Source organism: Enhydra lutris, unplaced genomic scaffold, assembly GCF_002288905.1.
Source record: "Enhydra lutris kenyoni isolate GAN:26980312 unplaced genomic scaffold, ASM228890v2 scaffoldscaffold8, whole genome shotgun sequence".
Classification (NCBI taxonomy): domain Eukaryota; kingdom Metazoa; phylum Chordata; class Mammalia; order Carnivora; family Mustelidae; genus Enhydra; species Enhydra lutris.
The window spans coordinates 21,706,176-21,733,672 of record NW_019154092.1 but is presented as its reverse complement, the minus strand read 5'-3'; the positions used below and the strand labels follow the sequence as shown (position 1 = coordinate 21,733,672).

The 27,497-nt window shown below is 45.8% G+C and overlaps 1 protein-coding gene across 1 annotated transcript in view; it reads left to right on the top strand.

Moving 5' to 3' along the window:
• Positions 1-308: 308 nt before the first annotated feature.
• Positions 309-27,497, top strand: part of LOC111142746 (potassium channel tetramerization domain containing 1) — a 90,703-nt gene continuing 63,514 nt past the window's right edge. The window contains exon 1 of the mRNA XM_022496041.1: positions 309-2,154. Within this exon, the coding sequence (XP_022351749.1) occupies positions 337-2,154 (1,818 nt within the window). The 5' untranslated portion in view covers positions 309-336. The remainder of the gene's footprint in view (positions 2,155-27,497) is intronic.

Genomic DNA, 27,497 nt, shown 5'->3' with positions numbered 1-27,497 from the left:
AGTGTTTCACCCCCACCGACAGCTCTCCCTCCCCTTTCTCCCTCCCCTTCAAAGTTTTCTTAGGAGTGAGGAGAGGGGTTGGGGAGGAAGAGGGTCCAGCCAGCCCCCGTCCTTACCCTCTCCCTGTCTAACTTACCCCCGCCTCCCTTCCCCTCCATCCCCTGCGCGCCGCTGCCCCTCCGGAGCTGCGCTCCAAACGGACAATTGGAGCGCGGCTCCTTTAAGAGCCCGGCTTTGCCTCCCGGTAGCTGAAGGTCATTAAACACAAAAGCTCTCAGCGCTGCGGTCCAATATAGCGCATGCGCCCTGCCCGAGGACTGGCAGAGAGACGGCAATATGGCGAGAATGCCTGGCAGCGGGGACTGTAACACCAGCGCGGGCGGCAGCGCCAGCGCCGCCGCCGCCGCCGCCGCCGAGAACAATGGGGAGCGGGGCGAGGGCGAGCGCGGTGCGGGGGGCCGCGGCCGCCGCCACGGCCGCCCGCACTACTGCAGCGCGGGCGAGGAGGAGGAGGAAGAGGAGGAGGACGACGAGATCCAGGAGGTGCAGATAACGGGGGACGAGGAGGAGGAGGAGGAGGACGGAGGTGGGGGGCTGGAGGAGGACGAGGAGGAGGAAGAGGAGGAGGAGGAGATGGGGCTGGACTGGGATGAGCCCCTGGAGCCCGAGGACTCGGCCGGGGAGGAGCTGGAACCCGAGCCGGTCCATATGATCAATATGGACCAGAGCGCCGCGCTGGAGCCCGAGGCGCCGCCGCGATTGCTGGCGCCCCGGGCCCGCGGCGGGCCTCCCGGGGACAGCGCCGAGCTGGACCCCGACGTGCTGCAGCGCCCCGAGCGGGCCCGGCTGAGCGAGAACACCCGGCTGGCCACCCGCTACGCCGTGCGCATCTTCCGGGAGTACCTGAGCGAGAAGGCGCAGAGCCCGGACTTCGAGACCATGGACAAGGGGGCGCTGTGCCGCGTGCTGCGCTCTTTCTACGCCGAGGCCCGCTCCAAGAGCGGCCAGCTCTACAGCAAGTCGTCGCTCATCAGCATCCGCAGCTCCCTCAACCGCTACCTCAACGAGCCCCCGTACTGCCGCACGCTCGACCTCACCAAGGACCCGGAGCTGCGCAGCGCCAACCTGACGCTGGCCGCGGTCATCCGCAAGCTCGAGGAGCAGGGCGCCGGGCCGGTGGTGCAGAAGCAAGCCATCACGCGTGCCGACCTGCGCAAGCTCTACACCTCCAGCGTCTTCAGTACCAACACGCCCTTTGGGCTGCTCAACAAGGTCTGGTTCGAGACGTGCATGTACTTCTGCACGCGCGGCCGCGAGAACCAGCGGGAGCTGGAGGAGGACTCCTTTGGGCTGGCTATGGACGAGGACGGCCGCAAGTTCGTCTACTTTAAGTCCCTCGGGCCCTACCACAAGTCGCGCTCGTCGTCGTGGAGCAAGAAGCGTGCAGAGAGCAGCGACGAGGAGAACTTGCCCCGCATGTACGAGACGGGCACCGAGTTCTGCCCCTACGCCAGCTTCGTGAAGTACCTGTCGAAGCGCAACCCACTCTGCAAGGCGTTCTTCCAGCGGCCCCGGGACCACTGCAGCGAGGGCGATGTGACCTGGTACGAGAACAAAGCCATCGGCAAGAACTTGCTGGGCACCAGGATGCAGATGCTCTCGAAGGCGGCCAAGCTCTCCAAGACCTACACCAACCACTGCATCGGCGCGGTCTCCATCGCCACGCTCAACAGCATCGCTGGCATCGGCACCAAACTGGGCTCTCCCGCCCCGCAGGGCTGCTACGCGGAGGCTCTGAACGGGGCGGCTCGGCACCACTCCCACCACCCCCCCACCCATCCCTCCCACCACCACCGCCCCCAGCCGCCCTCGCTGGGGAACACCTATATCCTCCCCAAAGACAGCCAGGTCGGGCCCGACGTGAAATCCGAGGCTGCGCCCAAGCGCGCTCTGTACGAGTCCGTGTTCGGGTCGGGGGATATCTGCGGCCCCTCTTCCCCCAAAAGACTTTGTATCCGCCCCTCGGAGCCTGTGGATGCGGTGGTGGTGGTTTCCGTGAAACACGACCCCCTGCCTCTTCTTCCAGAAGCCAATGGGCACAGAAGCACCAATTCTCCCACAGTAGTTTCACCTGCTCTTGTTTCCCCCACCCAGGTAACCAAACCAAACTCTATGCATGAAATGTTTCTGTGGTACCATTTGGGACTAACTTGTGCTAATGCAGGTCTGGGTTGGGGGTGGGGAGGAGTTTTAAAAAGTACTAAATATACTGAATCAGATTGGAGCTCACTCTTAGAAGCTTAACTCTTGGTGCTTTTCAGGAAAGTTTACATCTAACCTTAAAAGATGTGAGAAGGCACGCTCCCTAAATCCCTGCTGCGCAGTAGGGCTAAAACTTCAGAGTTTGCAGAACAAAAGGGTTGGAGGCAGCCGGCCTCTCCATTGAACGCAGGAGTTCTCTAAGGCAGGGTGGAGGAATACCATGCATATAAAGGAAGCAGTTACTTTAAATATATTTGAATAAAGCAACCATTAAAATATTCTTTTGCATATTACCCATAACTTAAGAAGATTAAAAAAAAAAAAACGGTTCCGTATGAAAAAGAGAACATGCCAAGCCCACTTCCTGTATGTGGGTGGGGAGTGGAGAGATTGGCAGTCCAGTGCCAGTTTATGCTGTAACAGGTAGCTGAATGTGAAGTGATGTTTCGGGTGTAGTTTCCAGAAACTGAAGTCACTTGTTAACAGAACAGGTATCTGCACTACCAGCCAGACTCTGTGCCCTGTGGTGCCCAGCACCGCAGTCACCAAACCTTGCTGCCCGTGTCTTGCCCCATGAGGCTCACCATCTAGAGGGCAGATAAGACTCAAGAATGGAGATGTTTAATTAAGACCCAATAGCACAGTAGTGTGGCAAGAACACCCACAGTGAAGAGCTGTACGTAGCCCAGAAGCTGAGCCACCTTGGGCAAATCAGTTCACCTCTCTGGACTTCAGAGTCCTCATCAAGGATTAGGGAACTGTTTTATAAAGATTTTATTTATTTATTTGACAGACAGAGATCATAAGTAGGCAGAGAGGCAGACAGAGAGAGAGAGAGGAGGAAGCAGGCTCCCTGCAGAGCAGAAAGCCCGATGTGGGGCTCGATCCCAGGACCCTGGGATCATGACCTGAGCCGAAGGCAGAGGCTTTAACCCACTGAGCCACCCAGGCGCCCCTAGGGAACTGTTTTAATATTAAAATTATTTCATTCTAAGCAGTACCAAATTTTAGGTGGAGATTGAGGGCTTCCCTGGATGCTTTTGGTCTTATTATTTAGAGGAATAGGTTCATATTCTTAAAATTGTGTTTCTCTTTTGGAGACTTCTCTAGGAGCCAGAAACCAGAGGTCTTTGGGGACTGTGCTCTATTCTGTAGGCAGGCGTAGCCCCTGGAGGTTTTACAACTTTGACCTCCCTGCCATCAAGCAGAAGTAGGAATTTCCCCCGTAAGTCTGGAGGTTGTAGTGCAGGCCTTCAAGGAACAGATGTCAGGTACCTCTGTGCTTTTTCCGAAGTGGAAATTCCAGTTCTGGACAAACTGACCCTTTCAGAGGTTTACCAGCTAATCAGCAAGCCCCAAGGCCAGCAGAGAAATGGGCTATGAGTGGTAATATAAACACCAAAGTTCTCTAAAATACACAAGACCTGCAGGCTATGTGTCTTTCTCTACTTCCAGTGTGTGTGTTACATTTCCGATAGAACAGGGGGTGGCTTTCTGCAGTTGTGAGGGCCCTGAGAGGAGAATTCTTCTTTGGAGAACTTGGATTTGCTTTTTCTCTGAAAGCAAAAATAAATGTTCACATTCTTCTGATCAAGTAAGACCCTTAAAACTTCCTGGTTTAGAGTAGCACCTGATTGATTAAGAGTTAAATGCCTGAGAAAGTTTATTAAAGTCTGTATCTGGTTGGAATAATAATGAAACAGTTTGTCTGCTGGCATCTGTCTGGCATATAGTGTCCTATAGATTCATGACTTAAGATTCACAGAAGATGGAGGAGGGAGTTGCTTAGTGGGTTTTGTTTTGGTCTAAGGAACGCAGTTGCCCCGTCATAGTCTTGTTTCCACTGAGTGAGATAAATCAGTTCTCTAAACCTGACTACGGATTCTTTTCTTTTTCTGAGTTAGAGTCAGATAAATATAGATTAAACTTTAAATATAGATTTGAGTGTCCATATGTTGGCTCGATTGTTATTATGCAAACATTTTTGTATAAGTTTCTTGTAGTTAAAACACTACAAAAAGTTGTTCTTTTTGCACATATTTAAGTCAGCTTTTTATTTATGTTTAAGTTTTTTTAATCAGCATTAAGAAGTTTTCAGGAAACTCTTTAGTTAACCCCTGCAGAGCTCACTTTCTAAAATCTGAGTATTCTAAGAATGAAACGAATGTTTAGTTTATGTAGAAAGCCGATATTAAACTTTTTCCTCTTGTATTTATTAAAAGCACAGAACCATTTGAGGTGCAGGGCATTTCCTGGGTATTGTAGACTGGCTGTGGTTACTGGCCCAAGGCACTGCCTCAGGAGGCCAGCTCCTCTTGCCGGTCATTAATCTTCAGGAAATGCTGTGTGTAGCTTGAGCTTCAGTCATTATTACTTAATTATAAACATAGGCCATCTAACCTTAGTATCAGCTAGGCCCATCAAGTGGCATTGCACGTAATTCCACTGTTGGCCATATTATTCTTGACTTCTTGACAATACTCACACCCTGATGCTCTGATCTCTTCTAATAGTGCAAGTTTCTCAAAAAATGAAGAGCCTATTCCTTTAAGTGCATTTACTCTTTACGTTTTGAGACTTGACTTTTTGAGAGCGTTACTAGGTGTGTCATTTGTGCCACTGCTTGAAAAACGAATGCATTCAAGGGTTAACGATTATGGAATTTGTGATTTTTATTTCTGTGAATTTCCTGGCTTTTGTTGGTTTTGGGGAGAGGGTGGCGAGGAGGAGTTGTGGTGATAGTTGTGATGGTTGCTTTAAGGAGTTCACTCTTTAATTCTCTGGAATGGCTATTAAAAGCAAAGGGCAATTCTTGTCTCCCCTCCTCCTGCATAGCTGTTGTGACCTAAGATGATCCAGTTACGGTGCGGCTTCCTAGCAATCTTGGGAGATCACATGGTACATTAAAAAAGGTTTAGCACAGCCCATCCTACATTTTTCAGAGCTGTTCTCCTTGCACGAAAATACAGCATTTTTCCTGCCTCAGAGAACAATACTTCAGCTTAGATATCCTGGCACAGAGATTTCTAACTTTAGTCTTTAGCATCTACACGAAAAGAATATAGTAAGAATTTAAATTCTCTAAATATCATAGCTTTGTTGCTAAAGCTTTTACAGACCGTGCCTCTCTCCAGCACCCAACAAAAATGTGAAAATCAGCTCCCTAAAATAGACTTAGACACATTCGTAAGCTTGTGCCAAAGGTGTCTTCAGTTCTTATTTGACTTTAACCCAGATTATTTCCAGAAATACTTCTAAGGAATTCTGCAGGTAGGGAATAAGTAGTGGGGAGATTCTGGGGTTGGTGGACCGTATGGTCTATGTCTGTCTGTTTCATTGGCTTCACTAGGGGCCAGAGTCGGACTGTACAGTTCCCAAATGAAAATTGGAGCAGCCTCTCCGTGGGGCACATGCGGTCTTTAGTGACATTGCCTTTGAGAAGTCGGATGTTGATTGCGCTAGGGAAGCAGTCTTCCTTCAGGTGCTTAGTGTGGGAAGGCAGAAGGAATAATCTATCTCTCTGCTTACTAGGAAAAAACCCCGAACAAACAGACATGCATTTTATGTATTACTGAAATAGTCACCAAAATCTTGTTTTTAATTTGGGAGGGCTACTCTTTCTTAAAGAGGGAATCAGACTTCTATAAACATGAAGGGAGTGTACTGGGTTTAACAGCCAAAGCAGTTGTAACAGAACTTTCTTATGATGGTTATCTGGAGCTGTTAGGATTAGCTACCTTGTTTAAAAAAGGCATTTTCCTGATTTTTACTGTTAGTTTATGGCTATTTTCCTTTTCCTGCTACAGGAGTGTTTGCTCTCCCATTCAAATTGGTGGAGAAACTAAGTGTCAGTTACATAACTATGTAACTTTTTTTCACTCATGCAGGAAACAGTTACTGAGCATCTCCTACTATGGCTTTTGTACCAGGAATCTTTATAAATTAATCCGTTTTCCACTTGGCAAGTAGTAGCATTGGCAGGATTTTGGCCTCATTAACTATTAAAACCAGATCAGAATAAAGAAAGTTAAAAGGTGAAGCACTTACTGTTTTGCAGTAGTCTTTTTGGGAAAGAAATCTATATTTTTAACTCATATATTATTATTGTAGTCATGATATAAGTGAATTATTCTAAATTGCTATGAACCCATATGTATGTCAGCTCACTGTTAAAGCTGGTCCAGGAAACAGAGAAAGAAGTAATTTGCTGCGGAATGACAAAGTGGCTCGCATTCATTTAACACTTAAATCTTGGTGTCACCCTGATTTCAAAACCTGGCTCCCCCAAACAAATGCTACCTGGAAGACAGTCCTCTTGTCACTGCACATGAGAGCGCCGTCTGCAGGTAGGACTGCTCCTTGCACATGGGACTGCGGAAGCAGGTTCGGCCTTGGCCTAGGCCAATTAAATCTCTACTTCAGTTATTTAATAAAAAATTCAGTTTCAAGTTCACCTTTGGTATCCTAGATGCCGTTTGCAAAGCAAAATTGATGTAGAAATTGCGGTGCAGTTGCCCGTGTTGATAATCTTGGAAACAAACATGTAACGTGAATCTGTCATTTGCTAGATCTTTATTTCTAGGACCTGTTCTTACTTCTCTTGATTGACCCTTCACTGCATAATACCAGTTAGTCAGGAGCCTTTTTAAAGACTTCTTTGGACAATTTAGAAAGAGGAGAAGGTAGGGGAAATTAGTTGGTCCACAGGGGGCTGTCGGTTGACCTTGATGAACCAAAATGAAAGAAAACATAGCTTTCAGATTTGAAACCTTGCAGGGGTACCCTTTTTTTTACTGAGTTCTAGTGGTGGTGTAAGGACACTGAATTTAAGTCAACCGTTGTTGATCGAGCTTCTGTCCACTTGCTAAGTGCTTGTCTAAAGGGGCAGGATTTGGCTCTTGTCCTCAGTGGGGGATCGTAGAGGATGAACAAGTTAGTGGGCTTCAGGCTGGAGGGATTGTCCACTTGATATGCACAGATCACCATGGAAACAGATGAACTTTTAAAGTTTCAGGTTCTGTAAGATTTGAGGCCTGTTGGGTTTTCAGATTTGTAAAAGTGTCTCTTTGTCCGCTGTCCTCTGAGAAAGGATGGGCTCAGAAAGATGTCAAGTCTTTATAACGGGGAATGAGTTTCTGCATAGTCTGGAAATAAATGAGTGTTTAAGCCGGTCGAGATACCTCACCATCGCCAGGGCTGTGTTTCCTAATGTGCGTGGCTTTAAACTAGACAGCCGAGCATGGTATATCCTCTCTACTACAGGAGACCAAGCCTCATTAGATGTGGTTCAGATTTTCAATAATTCTCCCCATCCTCCTCTTCAGCTTTCTTTACAGCCAGACTTCGTTTCAGCTTATATACTTTAACAACGAACAGAGCCTGTTCTTTCTTCCTGAAAAAGGTACATTTATATATGACCGTAAAGTTTTATTCATCACTCATTTTTTAAATTCACATCCTATCCTAAACTTGGCCCATGCAGGGGATTTTTCAGAAACAAAAAAAGCAGGCGATCTCGTACAGGACTGTAAATTGTCAGGAGTGTCTGACCTTTTGATCACAGCGGTTTGGTCACAGAGCTTTGCCCTGGGGCTGCTTTGGGGACCCCAGTGGGAACTTCCTTCTGGAAACTCACTGCATTCTGAGAGCTGTGATTCCTGTTGAGTGACTGCGAACACTTGAGCCCCTTCTGGTTGTCCAGGCAGTGAGTTTGGGTGTGCTGACTGTGCAGGGTGCAGGGAAGTCACAAGCTGCTCCTTATACTGGAAGAGAGGTGTGAGGATGATGCAGGGCTCCTGTGTTGATTTGAGTCCGTGTATGCAACCCAGGAAATCTGACGGACTCGGGGCAACCTTGAAGGGAGAGGATTGGGAGCCTGCCAGAGCAGCTCCGTTTTTTTCACACGTCACCAGCCCATTCTGTGCCTCCCACCCTTCCAGGTAGGCATTTGAAAATCACCTCTCTCCTGCAAACCTTTCTAGCCGCATTCGCACCTCAAACAACTGCTTTCCCCTGATCACCGGCAGGGAGCCCTTGGAAGATGGGCATGTTGATCCCGTCCTGGAGGAAGGAGGTAAAAATGTGCTACCCCGAAAGGGCTGACAGATTTAAGAGAACGTTAGGTTGTGGGCTTCTAGGAAAAAAGGGGAGGAATTCAGAGAGGAATGCTGAAGGATGGCAGAGATAAATGGTGCTTCCTTTGTGAGCAATAATGGTCACCAAATTAGAACATCAGGACTAGTTTGGAAGCTTTTAATCATTTTCTAGTTTTACTCTGCGTCTCCACTGCTGGTTTACCCGGTTCAGTCAGGTGTCTCACCATTCAGCCCCTACCCTTCCTCTCAACCCTAGAAAAAGGGAACTGTTGTTTATAGCAACTGCTCCCTGTGGGTGCTTTTTGCCACATGCTAGGGACCAAGCTAGTTAGAGACACTATATATGTACAGATATATTTTTTGGTATTTGTCATTTCTCTACACCCCACCCCCCTTTAGACAACATGGTCATGGATAATAACACTCATACAGATAGAGATGCACACATATGTGTTACATAAACTTGATACATGAGAAAATCCTCCATTTTGTTACTGTGGTCTGAGAAGGCAAGTGTCTTGAGCTTACAGGTAAGTTAGGAGACTTGAACTTGCTCTATTGGTTTTTGTTTTTTTGTCTTTTTGGGTTTTTTTGCCAGGTAGTTTGAAGGAATATAGCTTAAACAGGAGAGCTGTTTCAGCATTCCCAGCTTCCTAGCTGTTCAAGGTGTGCCATTGGCCCCGGTCCAGGCAGGAGGGAAAGAAGTGTGCTCTGGCTGCGGAGTTCTCACCCTGTTGGGCTGCAGTCTTTGGGGACGAACAAGACCCCCTCCTTGCAGAGTTGTGATGTCAGCTCTCACAACCTCTGACCGATCCCCCGTAGTTGGGAAGCGGAGTGTAATCATTAATAATGACCAAGACATTCCAGGGTGGTTTTTTGTTTTTTACCATGGTCTTCTGACTGGCCGCCTCTACATCACTGGGGAACTTGTCAGAAATGCAGATCTCCATGCCGCGCCCCTGAATCAGCTCCTGAGCATAAGGTCTAACAGTTGATCAGTAGTTGTCCCTAGATTCGGATCCAGACCTGGTTGATTCTGAGCATCTGCTTTTAAATCATAGTCTGTTTTTTCCAAAATTCTTACCAACTGTTCAGATAGAAAAATCCAATAAAGAGAAGGTGATAGAACATGGGATTCATATTACTACCCGAGGTGCTTTCCTGGAGCAACCTAAGAAGAGAGAACTTGTTACCGTCAAGCAAAAATAAGTAAATAAATAAATAGCAGGGAACCCAAAAGAGTATTTGCCGTGAGTCCGTGCTTCTGTGTTGCTGTGTGTGGTCCCCCAGCCCACGGTCGATCTGGGGACCCAGCAACCTCTTGAGAAGCCCTGTCCCACAGCAGTTAAGAAGATGCTGGTGCCAGCCCCCCACCCCACCCCCCATGCCCGTGGTTCAGTTTCCTCCTAGGTCAGTGGGAAAGGCAGTCACACCCACCTGGCAGGGTCACCCGGGTGCATGAACTACTGTTTGAGAAGCCCTGAAAGCCTGAGCACTTTGGGAACATTTTCTGTCATTTTATTATCTTAGAACAGAATATCTAACATTTGAAAAACTACTGATCTTGGTGTTAAACCCAGTCTCGGTCTTCAGATTTCTCTTGTAAATGGCTTGTAGGGAGGCTGTGCGGGGCTCTGCTATTTCTTCTTCAGGGGTCTGCCCAGACTTGGGCCCGTAGCAATTCCTCTTGTCTCCTAGCAGCTAGGAAGTCTCCAGGAGTCCCTTCTGCTCTGGCTCTCCAGGACCTGCCTATCTTTCACTTACCTCAGGAAGCTTTTGGGACGACTGGCTGGCTCAGTCGGAAGAGAGTATGACTCTTGATCTTAGGGTCATGAGTTTGAGCCCCATATGGGGTGTAGAGATTACTTAGATAAATACAACTTTAAAAAAGAAAAGAAAAGAAAAAGCAAGCCATCTCATCCCCATGGATGCTTTACCCCAAAGCCTGTTTTTTTTCTCTCTTGTGCTTTTCCTTAAGATTTGCACATGCTGTGGCCGCAGGCAGGGTTGATCTCTACACCTTGTAGGTTTATTCTGCAAACTGCTCCCCTTTCTCTTTCGAAAACCTTGGAAGTTTTCAAGTGCTAAAGGGGTAGGGAGAGTTCCTGATGGCCATATGCCCTGACTCCCTCAGATTTGCAAAAGTTGGCTTAGAAGGAGATCAACAGCTTTTCATAATATATGGAATTTTATTTGGAATGGTTTGGGATTCTGGGAGTGATCATAACACTGGAGTTTTGACAGCATTAAGAAGGTCATTATGGTAATAACTTTCCTTATTCTAGAAGTAGGGCCTATGGTTGGCTAGATCCTGTGTTGTGGTATTTGTATTTCCTTAATGCATAATTGGACGATAATTTTCTAAAACTCAACTTCCGTCTTGGGGGGTATATAAATCAATAGACATTCCACTTAAAGTTGAGGTATAATAATAAATATATTTTATTTTTATTTATTTATTTTTTAAGACTTTATTTATTTGATAGAGATCACAAGTAGGCAGAGAGGCAGGCAAGGGTGGTGGTTGGGGGGGAAGCAGGCTCCCCGCTGAGCAGAGAGCCCATGTGGGGCTCCATCCCAGGACCCCGGGATCATGACCTGAGCCAAAGACGGGGGCTTTAACCCATTGAGCCACCCAGGCGCCCCAAATATATATTTTTTAAAGATTTTATTTATTTATTTGACAGACAGAGCAAGAGAGGGAACACAAGCAGAGGGGGCAGGGGCGGGAGTGGGAGAGGGAGAAGCAGGCCTCCCACTGAGCAGGGAGCCTGATGCCCCGCTGGATCCCGTTCTGGGATCCTGACCAGAGCCGAAGGCAGAGGCCTAACGACTGAGCCTCCCAGTTGCCCCTCATAATACATGTTTTGAACAGCCTGCAGAATCAGGGTAATTTTGGTGGTGTTCTGATGCAGTATTGCTGACCAGTTAACGACCTCTTGTGATTTAAGTTTGACAAAGTGCTCTTATAAAATAGAGATGATTGACACTACAACGCCAGGATTCATTACCCCTATTTTAGTTTGCCCTTCAGTTATTCACAGCAGTCAGCCACATGGTCCTTTTAAAAGAATAACTTTGTGCACTTTTAGAATTATATTAATTCTGTTAGTTAATAAATATAATTATATATCTGTTAATTTTATTAAACCAGCTCATTTGGAGTGTTGGCTTCTATTTTATGATAATTCTTTCTGACAAAACTATATCTAAATTGATTTTAGATATTTTTCTTCCTTTGTGAACAAATACCTCCTTTTTTTAACTCCAGAAAAAGAAAAAAAAAAGACTTGCAGGATGTTTATTTTTCACTGGATTGAGGTAGCAGTTTAAAATCATGTTGCTGTAGAGACACATGGTTTCTTGTTATAAAAGTATAACAAGAATATTAGAAAGCTAATGGAGGTAGCTTCATTTTCTTTGTCTTAAAACTCCGTATTCGTTCACGTGCTGATTTTTTTTTTGTAATTAACAATAGGATATTCATAATGCTGGTGATTTTACTATTTTCTGGATCATTTCATAAGAGGAAGGAGGAGTGATGAGGTTCTAAGTGTGTCTCTTGAATTGCTTTTATTTTAACTTACAGAGAGGATCGTGGGGATCATAGATCCTAACCCTGAATTTAACTACCATCTCAAGTGATATGTTTTAGAACCACCTCTTGGGAGATGAGTGATGGTCTAAGAAGAGAAAAGTCAAAGTGAAGAATGCTATACAGGAAAACTCTCAGAATAGGGTTTATTCATAAAACGCATTTATTGAGCACCTGCTGTGTACAAGATGGGAATTTGGAGGTAAGGAATAACTTAGAAATAGTAAAGAGAAGGCACTGGAGAAAACAGAATGGCAATACCTAGGTAAAGTCAAAAGAAGGAGTAGGTGGGAGAGAAAGCAGAGGGTCCTGCCTCACTTAATGACTATTCACAAGTAAACCTTGGAGAGTAAATGGTATGTATTACTGTCTAAGAAATGGGACTGAAGGTGGCCTAACGAAACTGAAAGACTAAACACTGAAATCTTAAAAGTGTATAAGGAGAATGTGAAAACTTGGAAAAAATAAAATCTTGCCTTTGTCAAAATTTAAGCCTTTTCTTTGCTATCACATTGAGAACACGGCTATTTCTAGTGTCCTAGCACAAAGCGAGGTGCCACATTTCACTACCTGTCAGCCCCTCCAGATGTTCACCCAGTTGTCAAAGCATGTATTTAAGGTGGAATATTCGTGTAGTAACCCAAAAATTCCGAAGTTCTCTGTCACAGTTTACATTTTAATTACCATTTCTGCAATCATGAAAAGCCCTGCTCCTTTGGTGCCCAGCTTTATTTCCTTCACATCTTGGGACCGTGGGACCATACTGTGAATCCTTGGTTATACTCAGGTACTTGTAAATAGTGCTTTGTGGATTGTGAAAAGGGCTCTCTTGTGTGTGACTTCATCATAAGGAAGCCATATAGGGCACTTTATAATGTCGGGTACTGGGTTAGATAGACAGTGGGGACACAGATCAAGTCCTTGTCCTTGGAGGACTCACTGTCTCCTGGAGGAGGCAGACAAGGAACATGAAAATAAACCCTGCCGTGGGATGTGTCCTGTGACAGTCTCTACACACAAGCGAAAGAGGGGCTGGGTGGATAGGAACTGTCATTATATCCATGCTGTAGGTGAGGAAAAGGGACCCTCCAAAAGGTTAACTTCACCTCGCTAGGAATGATCAAAGTTAAAAAGTTCCAGTTCCAACCCCAGGTCCAGGCCTCTTATACACTGGTACTTTTCTGGCTGTGATTTATAACTAAAGTTAAAAAAGTAATGCAGTTACGGGGTGCCTGGGTGGCTCAGTGGGTTAAAGCCTCTGCCTTCAGCTGAGGTCATGATCCCAGGGTCCTGGGATCAAGCCCAGCATCCTGCTTTCTGCTCAGCAGGGGGCCTGCTTCCTCCTCCCTCTGCCTGCTTCTCTGCCTACTTGTAATCTCTGTCTGTGAACTAAATAAATAAAACTTAAAAAAAAAAAGTAGTGCAGTTACATAGCACTAAAGGAAAGAAAAAAGACACTGAACCACAAGTGTCCACATGGATGTGTCTTTTTTTTTTTTTTTTAAAGACTATTATAATTTGAGAGAGAGAGCACGGGCAGGGGAAGGAGAGAAAGAAGGGGGCGGGGCTCAATCCTGGGATCATGACCTGAGCCCCAAAACCAGACACTTAACCCACGGAGCCACCCAGGTATTCCTGGATGTGTCTTTTTTTTTTTTTTTTTTTTTTTTTTTTTTAAGATTTCATTCATTCATTTGACAGAGAGAGATACAGTGAGAGAGGGAACACAAGCAGGGGGAGCCGGAGAGGGAGAAGCAGGTTTCCTGCGGAGCAGGGAGCCTGATGTGGGGCTCACCTGAGTGGAAGGCAGATGCTTAACGACTCACCCAGGCACCCCACCATGGGTCTTTTAAAAACTAAAATGATCTCAATGTGATTCCTGTGCTTTTGGAGTTGCAGGAAAACAAAAGGGAACGTTCTGGCTTAGGGTGAAATCGAATGGCCCGGTCTTCAGATGCCAGCATGTAGTCAAGACAACAGGGGCTGAAGGCTGCAGTTGGATTGATTTAGGGACCTTCTGTGGGGGCCTCCACCGTGGTTGAGGGCTGGTGCCTCCCCAAGGGGTCCCGCGCTGGGGCAGGTCACAGGGATGGGGGTGGGGGGTCTCCGCCGGTCTCTGCCGGCCTCTCGCTGTTGGCTGCCGCAGAGGCTGAAGACGTGCTCCCCAAGGCCTCCACGCTTTTCCACTTCACTCAGAGCACTTAATTAAAAGAAAAAGTGAGCCCCGTTCTGATGCAGAGTTATGACTAGTAAAAAGAACCAATAAAAATGACTATAAAGTGCCTGACAAATAGAAACTGTTTAATAATACCAAGGCGCTTTATGGGGCCAGGGTTTACCTCTTGGCGCAGGATGACAGACCTTCCCGCAGAGGGGCCTTTCCCTTGCTGCTGCTCTTGGCAAGGCGGTTCCTGCTCAGCCAGAGCCAGCCCGCAAGACGGACTCTGTCGGCCTCGGGTCACCTGACTTCTTCCTGAAAGGCGATCGGAGGGAAGGGACAGCCACTGACATGTGGCCCTTTTGTGGGTGACAGCAGATAACAGGAGGGATAAAGGACACTTGGGTGACCCAAGAGCAAAAGGGAAAACAAGGAAGAGATGCAGGAAAGAAAGGGAGGAAAGGCTTACAGAAAGTTTGGAGCAAAACAACACTCTCCACCAGTTCTAATTAGACCTATTGAAGGATAGACCAAGTTAGGGTTAGGAGAATTATTACCGTGAATGGCCTTGGGCAGCTTGCTTAGTTTCTCATCTGTTAGAGGAGGATAATGGGAATACTGTTGTGAGTAGTAAAAGCCCAGAGGACAGGCAAAGTAACAGTAACTTTATTAAATATTCTGTTGGTTAGAGATTATTGACAAGCTAGAGGAAAACTAGAGGGATGGTTATCATTTACAGCTGATCCTCAGTAAGCTCTTTTCATTTTTCAAGATATTTTTTTTTTTTTAAGTAGGCGCCACACCCAGCATGGAGCCCAGCACAGGACTTGAACTCACAACTCTAAGATTGAGAACTGAGCTGAAATCAAGAGCAGGACATTTAACTGAGCCACCCAGTGCCCCAAGATTTTATTTTTTTTTTTTTTTAAGATTTTATTTTTTTTTTACATAATCTCCACACCCGTTGGGGGGCTCGAACTTACAACCCCAAGATCAAGAGCCCTTGCTCTATCAACTAAGCCTTCCAAATATACTTTATATCATATGTTTAAAGGATTAATTTTGGACTAACTTTATTTTTTTTAAGATACTATTTATTTATTTGACGGAAATCACAAGCAGGCAGAGAGGCAGGCAGAGAGAGAGGAGGAAGCAGGCTTCCCACTGAGCAGAGAGCCTGACGTGGGGCTTGATCCCAGGACCCCAAGATCATGACCCGAGCCGAAGGCAGAGGCTTTAACCCACTGAGCCACCCAGGTGCCCCAATTTTGGACTAACTTTTAAGTAGGTTTTAAACAGCAGAGTTGAAATGATTTATAAATATTGGCAATATAAGTAAGTCTTCAGTGTTCAGTGAAATTGTCCATCTCATTGAAAAATACACCATTTGATTTTTCCTGATCATAAGCATTGAATTTCTAGAAACTGATCTCTTTTTATTTATAGTTTTCATCAGAGCATACTAATACCAGTAAAGCATATTGTAAATTTGTTTGAATAAACAAATATCTTAATCCTATAGAATATATAACTAGGATCATCTAAACCTCTACCATTAAAAGCAGTACATATGACAAGATGCTAAATTGCAGCATCTTTTTTCTTTTACTAATTAAAAAAAAACATTCTCATGGCTGCTTTACAACCCCAAAGAATGTCATCCAGATGCAATAAAGAATATGAAACTTTCTGGCAATGTATTGCATAGAACAGTGGCACTCTGTGTTAAAGTGCTAATTTGAGAGAGATTATGTCACTCTTTTAACTCTCTTTTCCTGCCTGACAAATAAAATACTTGCTTAGCTGTCATAAATCATGAAATAATTCACATTTTACTCTTAATTTAGCTTATACCAACTTGTTTAGCAATGAAGTCGGTAAACATTGTCTACATCATGAACTATGTATTTAAATACTTTTTTTTAAATTTTATTTTATTTATTTATTTGACAGACAGAGATCACAAGTAGGCAGAGAGACCGGCAGAGAGAAGGGGGAAGCAGGCTTCTTGCTGAACAGAGAGCCCGATGTGGGGCTCGATCCCAGGACCCTGGGATCATGACCTGAGCCAAAGGCAGAGGCTTTAACCCGCTGAGCCACCCAGGCGCCCCATGAACTATGTATTAATCATAAGCATTGGGTGCATCATTTGGTGGTGGGGCTACACCACTCATTCCTGCAGAATTCATCCCCATGGTCAATTGAATTGCTAACATACATGAATAACATGTTCCTGAAAATACTGAGTACACATTATTCTGTCTAATCCCCATGACAGTCTTTGAGTCTAAGAGATGAATAGCCTGCCCCAAGAAGGACGGGCAGTACGTGGCAAACTCAGGACTGGATTCCGGGTCTTTTACTTGATACATATTTATTGAGCACCTAGTATGTGCTAGTCAGTGACAACAAGTAAAAAGCAAGACAGAAGGTCTCATTTCTCAATGACTTGACATTCAAGTAGGAGTGACATTAAAACTAATAAAACTATTTTTAACAGATTAAATTGACTGGGTGGCCACTCCCTCCTTCTGATGTGCACCACCCCCCGCCCCCCTCCTCCATCACTTGGGTCCCCCTTCCTACAGAAGCAGGCCACACACACTGACCACTTGTGCATCCTAATTGCAGGTGGGCTCTGCATGAACCCAGGGCAGATGGAGCTAGCTGTTACTGGCTGCGTCCACTCTTCCAAATAAAGAGGCTCACTCTTGGGTGAGCCACAGTGGACATCAAGTTTCCCTAACAAGATAGTAGGGGAAGGACAGTAAACGATAGTATGGGGGTTAGTGTGTTTTTTTTGTTGTTGTTGTTTTTTTAGATTTTATTTATTTATTTGACAGACAAAGATCACAAGTAGGCAGAGAGGCAGGCAGAGAGAGAGCAGGGGAAGCAGGCGCCCTGCCAAGCAGAGAGCCTGACTCGGGACTCAGTCCCAGGACTCCGGGATCATGACCCGAGCCGAAGGAAGAGGCTTTAACCCACTGAGCCACCCAGGCACCCCTAGTATGGTTTTCTTAAAAACTCAAGTGCATAACATCTCTGACCATCTCAATTTGTTAGGTGGGAAGAGGAAATGGAGGCTCAGGGAGCTTGAATAGCAGAATCTGGTCTAGAGTCAGGAATTAGTCCTGATTTATAGGCTCAGAATCTCTTTCTTGGGTGACAAAGCCCCCCTCTCCTCACCTGCTAGCTTACCCATAACCTTTACGATATGATTGCTTCAGCCTTGACTCAGTTAATACTTGTGCTGGGCACGGTTCTCCCCTGCTGCCCCCGTGCAGCATGAGCCGCTGAGGGACTGAGGTCTGTCTTCTCTGGGGTGCCCACTCACCCCTGGACTGCCTCTCTGAATAGGTCTGTCAGAAATTCTGCTTTTCTCCCCATCCCGTGAAAGGAAGCAGCTAAGGTGTTACTGTTGGACTCAAGAGAAAGTATTCACACAGGCGGGCCCTTGTTTGGGAAACCTTTAGTCCATGTTTGTGATGCTGAGGAGCCCCGGGATTAGCACCCGAGAATGAGAGAGGAGCTGAGAGAGGAGCTGGCACAGCGGCTGCTTAAACTCAACCGAATCCTAAGCTCACCTAAACCAGTTTACGAGAAGCCCTTCTCAGTAAGACGGCTATGACAGGAACACCTGGTCAGGCGACCTTTCCGGCTTCCTTCTCCTTAATCCCTTCCTGTGAGCCTATCCTGGCAAGAAGGTCTGCAAACCAAATTTTTACAAATCAAATGTTTATAAATTAGATCACATTTGAAATGCACTGAACAAAATTCTGTTTTAGAGCCTTCACTGCTCCTTGACGTAAATTCCAGTGTCACGTGGGTCTGTTGAACCACACGCTGGCATGCTGAGAGTCTGCTGCCATTTCTCTTTGGGGCATTCATGTGTTTTAAGGATGCATATACCTACATTTTTTTTAAATCAACCTAATGTGCTGTATAAAGTCGTATGTCTGACTTAATTTATGTCAACCTGTGGTTGAAATTTTCTAACTGATTTAGGGTCATTTTATTTCTTATTTGCCATAGGCAGAGTACCCCTTCAGAAGATAATGGCTGGATATTTTTAAGAGTGAGAGTTAATATTTTCATGATTTTTATTTGTTTTATTCTTTAAATAATATCCATGCCTGGGACATCGCCTCTTTTGCTCGCTCCTTTATTCCCCATGCCTGGTACACTGGTTGGCACATTTGAGGTGCTCAAAAATATTCATAGACATGAATAAAGCTATTTTATGTTAACATTTTAAGGTTATTTGATACTCTTTGCCCTCTTAGCTTTGAGCAGAGAGGAGTTAGCTGTTTTACCTTCATTTGAAAGAATGGAAACTAATTCTTTAGCTATGAAGATTAGAAACAAAAAGTTCCTCCAGTCACACTAAAAAAAAAAAAAAAAAAAAAAAGCCAACTTTCCTTAAACTTTTGTTGCACACCTATGTGTGTCTCACTGCTCTGAGCATCAGATGGTTAAGACTATGCCCTAGAGATTAAGTCAAGTTCTGTTGCCTATGTTCCACATCTAATTTGCTCTCTTCTGTTGATCCCTCCTCCTCCTCCTTCTCTTCCTCCTCCTCCTTTTCCTCCTCTTATTATTATTATTTTATTTATTTTTTAGAGAGAGCACACAAGCAGGGGGAGCAGCAGGCAGAGGGAGAAGCGGGCTCCTCACTGAGGAGAGAGCCCAATGCGGGGCTCCATCCCATAACCCTGGGATCATGACCTGAGGTGAAGGCAGACGCTTGACTGACTGAGCCACCCAGGTGTCCCCCTTCTCTTAATTTCTTAGCACACATGGGAAGCACATACACCCAAATGAATCACCACCTGGTGATAACTGGTGATGGGAGCAATGCTGGCCTCATAGATGTGTGAGTCTCGTTGGCAAGGTTGTGCATTCTGGGGATGAGGGAGGGATAGGACTAAGATGGACTTTGCCAGGGTCACTAAACCTGGACTTCAGTCTCTTCCTCTGTGTTGTAGGTGGGGACCAGTGTTCACCTCTCTACCGCAGGCCCAATCAGACTATCTTCTCTTTCCTTTTTTCCTTTCCCCATCTCCCTCATTTCCCCTTCTGTCTCTCCCAGTCTCAACTGCCAACCTTATAACAGCTAAGAAAAACCCTTTTACGAAGGCACACATTTAATGTCACAGAACTATGCGGTCTATAGTATTTGCTCACATTATAGAGTTGAGAGTATAAAAATAAGAATTTCTCAGGGAACTCCAACTTTAGGGGTCAGAGTTACAATTTGGATTCAGGGAGAAGAGTTCCATTCACTTTGCCTGTGTCTGTCTGTCTGGCTTGCTACCTTGGGTTTTGTGGTTGTTTAGTCTCTTTTTGCTTTCCCAGTGTTAATTCTATTAATACTAAGATGTCATACATACACCATGTTAGGAAATATCAGTGACTGTTGTCGCTAACCCCATTTTACTTTTAGGAGATATGTTCATGGACTCCAGATGCCTTTCATTGTCCACAGCTACAGAAAATCAAATCAGTCCTCTCAAGGTTCTTTAATATCATTTGGGAATTTATGTCTGTTCTGGTTTTAGACACAACCTCCTTGGGTTATAGTTTCTTTTAAATTTAAAGGATGGTCTAAGAGGATCAAGTACAGTTCATAAAAGGATACAAACCTATTTTTCCTTTTCCTTGGTACTTTTTTTTTTTCCCACATGTCTGTTACTCTTGGTTTTTCTTTGGGCTTTACTCTTTGTTTTCACTTCAAGGGGAAGCAGAGAGAACAGAGAAGGGAAGAAGGATTTTGATCTAAGAGACATGGTAGACAGAGGGAAGTGAATGCACAAAGGCCTGAGGCAGGAAAGAGCATGGAACATTCTAGAATATCCCAGGACTGAAAGGAAATCTGAGCTTTGAGCATAGAGAGTGATGGGGGGGATAGTGAGAGAGAAAGCTACATCATTCTCAGTAAGGACCTTATCCTGTCTAGGCCATGTTAAAGGTTTCAGACCTCATCCTATGGCCTGGGAAGTTATGGAAGGGTTTTAAGCAAAAAAGAACAGGGTCCAGTTTATTTATTATTATTTTTTTTAAATAAGTTCTCTTCAATTAAGATGTGGACCATGAATTGCAGAGAAAGCAGAACAAGGGTGGACAGAGGTGATGGTACCTAAGGGCTGTAAGATGGTTGTAGAGGGGGAGAAGAGAAGCAGTGGATGGTTTTGTGATATCTGAAAGGTAGAATCCACAGGGCGTGGAGACTAATCCTGGGTTGCTGGGGGTTCACAGAAGTAGTTCAAGGCAAACAGTGGTGCTGCGTATTAGAACAGGGTCTGCTGGAGGGAGAGCCCTGGGGAATAGGGGAAGTTCTGCTTTGGAGATGTTGAAGTTGAGAGGCTCATGGGACAGCCAAGTGGAAATGTTGGATAAGCAGGTCTGGCAAAAGTTTGGGCTGGAGTGTAAAGCTTGGAAGTTCATCAGCTTATTGATGATACTTGAAGGGTGGATTATTTTCCTTAGAAAGAAATGGTAGTGAGAGAAGAGGACCCCAAGACACTTAAATATTCCCAGGCAGAGCAGAGAAGGGGTAGCCGGCATGGAGCCACAAGGAACTTACGGGATACGGTGTATCAGGAGCCAAGGGACTGGTTGTTTTGTTAATACAGCTGGGATTTCAAGTAGGATGGGACCTCAGTCTTTGTCTCTGGCTTGCCTACAGGGGGGCCGTTAGTGGTCTTCGCAGAGTAGTTTTGTAAATGGTGAGCAGAAGACATGCTGGAGTGATCTGAGGGTGCGGTGAGAGGCAGTGAGGGAGATGGCTGCTGCTCCCAGGTTTGACTGCAGGAGAGGGAGGGAGCAGGAGAGTCCACACTGGAGATGAGGGAGAGGATTTTGTAGGTTTTTAAGATAGAAGAGCCCCAGACATGTTTACATGTTGCTGGAAAGGAAAGTCCATTGAGAGCAAGAGGGATGGTGGGGTAGCGGGATCCAGAGGATGGGTGGAGTGACTGGCTTTGGGTTGTTTTATTAATACTTTCATGTACTTTTCTTAAATTCCTGACTGACTCAGGTTAGACTACTAGGACGCTGTAACCTCACCTCCCTCCCACAGTGCTCAGAACCCCCTTGCCTGCCAACCTCCCAGGGTGCCCCCCAGGGGAGGCTGAGTTCCTGGTCAGTGAAGGATTCCAGCTCCCCATTTGAAGGACAGTCCTCCATCACAGGGTCCTCCCCGTTTAGGAGGAGAACATGCACATCCTTTATCCTTCGTATTTGAATGGAGTATTGACAAAGCAGAGGATGGAGTTCAAGATAGAGCCCCAGTGTATTGAAAGAAAAACTTGATTAAATAGGAGCACTGTAGGGGTTCCTGGGTGGCTCAGTCCTTTAAGCGTCTGCCTTCAGCTTGGGTCGTGATCCCAGGGTCCTGGGACCAAGCCCCATGTTGGGCTCCCTGCTGGGCAGGGAGTCTGCTTCCTTCCCTCCCTCTGCTGCTCCCCCTTCTTGTGCTCTCTGTTTCTCAGATAAATAAATTTTTAAAAATCTTAAAAAAAAAAAAAAAAAGGAGCATTGTATGAAAATAGCTCTCAGACCAGGGAGGCAATGGACGAGTTGCACTGTGTACAGCCAGCTTGCTGGGTCTTGAGTTTCCTGGAATTCAGCGAGCTCTTGCTGGTACCACTTTACCGGATTGTAAGTATCTTGCAGGTATGCAGAGAGAGACAATTTTTAGACTCCAGTCTGAATGAAGCCTGAATAAAGTAGATGCTCCAAAAAACAGTTTCTATTTGCTAGCGTTTTCTGGGGGAAAAAAATTACTGTTATTTGCAGCAAGTACACATTTTTAAACTTATTTTTTTTTCTAAATAACCTTTATTTTTTTTAAGAGCAGTTTTGGCTTCCCAGACGAATTAAGTGGAAAATCCAGAAAGTGGCCACTACAGTCTGTCCCCAAGTAGTGTACCCTTCCCCCGCTGTCAGCCTCCTGTGGCCCAGTGATACATTGTTACACTTGATGACCCCCATCTGACGCCTCCTTGGCACCCAACTCCCTCCCTATGTTACCTTTGTGTTCCTGCTTGGGGCTGCGCGTTCTATGGGTTTGGACGAGTGCTTGCAATATCACACAGAGTAGTTTCACTGCCCTGAAAATCCTCTGTGCCCCACCTGTTCATCTCTCCCTCTGCTCCCTCTGCTTAGTTGCTTGCAGTAATTCTCTAACATGGAAACATACAAATTTGTTTTTCAGATGTCTCCTTTCTGACGATCTTGATAGAACCCTAGTCATTGCTTTGTTTTGGTTTGAGTACTTTTGTACATAACAGAACAATTCAGCCATTGACCTGGAATCATAACTTTAAAGTAATAAGGCATCTAATTCCAGCTTTTTTCTTCTCTAAGTATTCCTACCCGCCCCCCCCCACCTTGGTAGTTAACATTTCAGCGGAAGCTTTTTTTTCTTTCCTTTGGGGGAGGGATGGAGGAGAAGGCAGACCTGCCCTTGACCATAGCCTCCCAAATCCCGACGGGCAGTCAGCTGAGCTGGTGTGCTTTGTAGTGTTGCGGAGTAGATTTCTGTTCCTAAAGAGCCTAGAAGGAGAAGCTGTGGTTCTTAAAGTTGTAACCACCGTGTTCTCATCAGGGACTTTAAAAGAAAGAGGGGGAAAGGTAGTTTGGGGATTAAGGGGTTAAAGCATTAGCATTCTGGGCTCTGCTTTTTACTCACTGCAACTTTACGCAGAAAATATGTTGCTTTGAAGTCTGGGGAAACTGCGGTTGTAAGTTCTGCTGTGTGAAAGTCGTTGGGAAAGACCCCCAAACGTGCAGGGTGGTTTGGACTGAAAAGATCAGTTCTTCAGGGAAGGGCAGCTCTCCACATCTGCTTTACCGACGCATAGTGTTCCCCATTACCAAGCCTTTATCCAGCGTCTCCTCCTTTCCTGTGTCCTTCTGGATGCCTCAGAGGAGACAGGAGTAAAGCAGGCATCCCTTTTCAGATTCTGCCCTGCACCATTGTCCTGACTTTCCCCCCCTCTTTTCACCAGTATTCATATTTATCTAGTATTTTTCTGTTGACTGTTTTACACTCATCCCAAGTGATAGTAGGCATGAACTCACAGGTTTGATGTGCTAGCTGTACTTTCTAATATTTAGTAAAACACCCTTCTGAATATTTAGGAACAAGAAAGTAGTCACCTGGGTACTGCGTGGACTAAGCCAGCATCTCCACAGTGATGCTATCTGTCCCACTGTTTGGAACACAGCCTCACACAGCTGGAGGGACACCCCACATTTCCTGAAGCTCATGGATTGAGGTCTAGGAAGGTTTGTTGCACATTTGAGACACCATCCCCTTCCTTCCTGGGTACAGGGAACCATCGAGGCAGAGTTGCTCTATTGCTGGTCTCTTCTCAGGAGTGTGCATTTTCGGGTCCCCCCCACCCCCACCCTCAGGGCAAAATGCTGGTAAAGACTGGTCTCCTGCCTACAGGATTGTGTAAACTGAGGCCAGAGCTCTGGTGGTGCTGACTTAGAGATGCCTAAATAATTTGCATATCTGTGCATTACTCTTCCTTAAACACCCACCCCAGGTGCTGTGTCTACCCTGGAAATTGCTGCTGTCTCCCAGACTGACCAGGGCCTGGCCCTTCTGGAGTTTACATTCCAGGGAGAATGAATGAGAGGGACAAAACAGGGAAATAATGTCAACAAGGAAATACTGTGTAGTGGTCAGTGTTCTACAGGAGATGGAAACCCAGGGACATGGCACATGGTTTGGGGGGAGTGGGGCTGCTGATGAGATGTGGCCTACTGGAAAGAAGTCTTAGGGCATAATGGGTCCTACCTTCTGGGAAGAGCAGCCCAGCCAGAGGGACAAGCTCAGGCAAACGTTTTGGGAAATCTTTGGGAAAGACCAAGCCAGTTCGGTCTAACTCTGGGCGGCAAAGAAGGGAATGAGGCAGACCAGCCAGTCGGACCTCACCGAGGGCAGTGGGGAGTTAGGACAATGGCTCACGCCGGGGAATCATACCCCAGAATTCAGACACAAAGCACATTACAGAGCAAACCAGACCAAGGGTGTCATTAGACTTTGTCTAAGGCCTCAAGCAGGGTAAGGACATTTCATCAGGGAGACAGCAGTACTGGCCGTCCTCTCTCACGGAGGGACAGGTGCGGCACACTTGCCACAGATGTGCCAAAGCACCCAGGACAGGTGCCTTCCACTTTGCCCCTTGGGCCTTCTGGGAAGTCCTTACTGCTAGAAAAAGAGTTCTATTACCAGAAATAAGCCAACAGTTGTTTTTTAAGTTTTATTTCATTCATTCATTCATTCATTCATTCATTCATTTCAGAGAGAACATGCGAGACAGAGTGTGCGCATGCACAGGAGAAGTAGGAAAAGGGGAGGAGCAGGCTTCACACTAGTGTGAGCCCATATGGGGCTGGATCTCAGGACCTTGAGATCAAGGCCTGAGCTGAGATCAAGTGTCGGACGCTTAACCAACTGAGCACCAACAAAAGTTGGTGTTCGGGTAATTCTGACCTTTGCTTACCAGGCTGTGAGATCAGGATCTGGAGCGCCTAAGTGGCTCATTCTGTTGGGTGTCCAACTCTTGGTTTTGGCTTGGGTCGTGTTCTCAGAGTCATGGGATCGAGGCCCCCGATGGGGTCCCAGCTGGGCACGGAGCCTGCTGCTTAAGATTCTCCTCCTCCTCCTCCCTTCCTCATCTCCCCCCAGCTCCTGCATGTGAGCTCTCTAGGGGAATCTTCTGGAAATTTAGAAAAAATTGAAAGGCGCAAAACCAAATATGCTCTTCCAGGGTTATTTGTCATAACCACCATTTCTACTCCTCTTCCACGCAATGTCTTGATCTTTTCTTCTTTTCGAGAGAGCACATTGTTAAGAATGAGTACTTCACGCCCAGGTAGGGTGCTCCTCCTGAATGGGCAGGGGCTAGATGCCTAAGCAGGTGGTCCCAGGACATTCGCATTAGAATCCATAGGTCACAGCTGAGAAGCTCCTTGGTTACCACCTCCCAGTCCCACCCCAGAGCCACTCCTGAATTCAGGGTGTTCCTAAACTGCAGAGTGTGGTCTGTTCTCTGCTGGATCCACTGGTGCTGGCTGGATGAATATTTTAGGATGAAAACATGATTTATCCATATTTTAGGATGAAACGGTTGAATCTTGTAATAGGCAAATCCATGGCAAATTCAAACAGAAAGTAAGTTGTTGTGCACAGTTGACTTGCCCCAAAGTAAGTGAGAGGAAACACAAGTCCTACAGTAATATGTGTCTAAAAACATAGGGTGGGGCGCCTGGGTGGCTCAGTCAGTTAAGGTTCCAACTCTTGATTTTGGCCCATATCATGAGAGCGAGCCTCACTTTGGTCTCTGTGCTGGCCATGGAGCCTGCTTAAGATTCTCTCTCCCTCTCCCTCTGCCCCTCCCCCCTCTTAAAAAAATAAATAAAAATAAAAACATTGGGGCAACTGGGTGGCTCAGTCGGTTAAGCATCCGACTCTTGATTTTGGCCCAGGTCATGATCTCAGAGTCGCTGGATCAAGCCTCATGTTGGGCTCTGTGCTCAGTGGAGAATCTGCTTGAGATTCTCTCTCTCTCCCTCTGCCCCTCCCCCTGCTCTCACTCATGCTCTCTCTCTAAAATAAATAAATCTTTTAAAAGATAAAAAAAAAAATATATAAAAACTTAAGGTTCCCAATGAGGTAAGTTTAGGTACAGTCTCATCAACTTGGAAGCCCAAATAAAGAAATCTGTTTATTGGTGTTTCTCAAATTCATTTGCTCATTAACTTGCCATCTTCTCCCACCTGATAATGTCTCTCACTACCATTTCTCACAATACTTTAGGAAACACAAGGCTCCAACACGACTAGGAAAAAAATGTAATTTTTGAGGCGTTTTAAAAGAAATACATATCCGTAAGTTTACTTGTACTCTTTTTAGCTCTAATACAGAGACTGCAAAAGTGAGCCACATGGCCATCAGCCACTAATGCTATTTTCAGATTCATGGAGCTGCGTGCATGGCGCTGCGAGATGCTTGAAATGTACTTTAGGTTAGCTCTTGGCAACTTACTGGAGTTGTGATGTGGCCAAATTAGTTAAACTCTATAAACCTCAGTTTCTCTCTCTGAAGATGATGTTATATTAATTCTTTACAGTCATGGCAGAGGTTAAATGAGTTGACTCATGTAAAGCACTTGGCACAGTGTCTGGCATGTAGTAAGTGTTCAGAAAATACAGTCTGTGGTTAGTCCACGAGTTTGACGCAGGTTTGCTGTTCAGCAGGGTTTGGTGGACTCTGTCTTGGGGATAGATATCCTCAGGTATTGATTAATGAGAAAGTTGAGAAAATCAGAGTGGGCTAAAGTGTCCGATCCTAATGTCACTGAAGAAAAAAAGATGGAACCCTATTGTATTAGGTTCCTAGGGCTGCCCATAACAAAGTACCACAGACTATGTGGCATGAGTGACAGAAATAATATTGGGTCACAACCCCAGAGGCCAGAAGTCCAAGATCAAGGTGTCTGCTGATTTGGCTCCCTCTGAGAGCCGTGGGAGGGTATCTGTTCCATGCCTGTCCTTGCTCCTGCTGGTTTACTGGCCATCTCTGGCATTCCTTGGCTTGTGATGCGTCACCCTGATCTCTGCCTTGGTGTTCACAGCGCATTCTCCCTGTGTGCACGTTTCTCCTTTTTATAAGGACACCAGTCATATCGGGTTAAGACCCACCCTGCTGTATTATAACTTCATCTTGGCAAATTACGTATGCAATGATCCTTTCTCCAAATAGAGGTTAGGACTTCAGCAAATGAGTTTTTGGGGGACACAGTTCAACCCACAATAGTGATACAGAAAGTTAGTCCCAATGAGAACATGCAAGAGAAAAGAGATTTGGAAATTCCAGTCTTAAAAATTTTTCTTGCTTTTTTCCCCTTGGAACTATCTTTTTTTAAAATCACTTTTATTGAGATTATGTACATATAACAAAATGAATCAATTTTACGTGTACAATTCAGTGAATTTTGACAAGCGTATATACCTGTGTGTCCACCCCCTCAGTGAAGATACAGATTATCTCCTGGGGGCCTGGTTGGTACCATCAGTTAAGAGATGGACTGTTAGTTCCAGCTCTGGTCATGATCTCAGGGTCATGAGATCCAGCCCAATTCAGGGTCCTGGGCTCCTGGGCTTCCGGGTTCCCGGGTTCCCACACTCAGCAGGGAATCTGCTTGAGTTTCTCTCGCCCTCTCCCTTTGCTCTTCCCCCATCCCTGCCATGTGCTCCCTCTCTGTAAATAAACATATATTTAAAAAAAAAAAAAAAAAGATACAGGGGCGCCTGGGTGGCTCAGTGGGTTAAAGCCTCTGCCTTCAGCTCAGGTCATGATCCCAGGGTC